The following is a 951-nucleotide window of genomic DNA, read 5'->3' on the forward strand; positions in this document are numbered from 1 at the left end:
GCCGGGGCGCGGCCCGGCGCGTGCGGGCTCCCGGCCGTGCCGGCGCGGCTGCACCGGCTGCGCCGCCAGGCTGCCCTGCACGAGCGGCTCGCCCACAACGCAGCAAGCGCGGAGGGCTGCAGAGTGGTGTGCGCCGCCCGACGCGCCGGGAGGCGGCCGCTGGCGGCGGCTGGCGCTCGCCGCCGCTGGCCAGGCCCTCCCCTGCGGCCCTGCTGCCGCTGCCGAGCTGCCATCGGCCCCAATTCCTGGACCCCGCCCCTGCCCGCACCTTCTCGGCCCGGTTCCGCTGCTCCATCTGCAGCACCAGCTTGTTGTTGCTGGCCAGCAGCTCGCTGGCCTTGGTGGGCATGCCCCCAGTCTTCTGCCGCTTCGCAATTTGCTGTATCTGCCGCAGCACATCGGCCTTCTGCGTGCGGATGGCCACCAGCTCGTCGGTGAGCGAGCGCTTGCGCTGCGAGCGCTGCTCCTGGGACTGCCCCACGCCGTTCATGGTGCTGGGGCGGCCTGGGGTGCCCGCCGCCAGTGATCACGCCCGGCGAACGTTTGTAGGCCCGAGGGCTGCGGGGAGCCTGGGGCCAGCCCGGGCCTGCTGGCGGGCTGCCAACTGCGCCGGGGGCCGCTGCTGCGCCGGCTGGGGGCGGCCAGACGAGGATGATGTGACAGAGAGGCGGAGACGCCGGGGTGGTGTGATGGGCGGCGGCTGGAGGCCAGCGGCGCCTGGGTGATCGATCAGGGGGGTGGGCTGGGCTCAGGGGGCGCGGAATTTGGGCAGGAGGAGGGCGCCAGCCTCCATTCCTGGGTCTTTCCTCCCAAACTCGCGCCCTGCGCTGCTGCGACCAGCTGCCGCCTCGCAGCACGCTGCAAGGGGGGCTGGCAGGCCCGCCAAGCGATCTGGGAGCCGCACCAGGCCTACCGGCGGAGTGCCCCAGCTGACCAGCGCCACCCACAGCC

General features: G+C 74.2%; 1 protein-coding gene across 1 annotated transcript; it reads right to left on the minus strand.

Annotated features, from left to right (window-relative positions):
* Positions 1-268: 268 nt before the first annotated feature.
* On the minus strand, positions 269-490 carry CHLNCDRAFT_138756 (expressed protein; the record flags this gene model as incomplete). The annotated part of the gene is made up of 1 exon (XM_005842605.1): positions 269-490. A coding segment is annotated over one exon (222 nt), but the record flags the coding sequence as incomplete, so codon positions are not given.
* Between the last annotated feature and the right edge of the window lie 461 nt (positions 491-951).

The sequence above is a fragment of the Chlorella variabilis genome (genome assembly GCF_000147415.1).
Source record: "Chlorella variabilis unplaced genomic scaffold CHLNCscaffold_216, whole genome shotgun sequence".
NCBI lineage: Eukaryota > Viridiplantae > Chlorophyta > Trebouxiophyceae > Chlorellales > Chlorellaceae > Chlorella > Chlorella variabilis.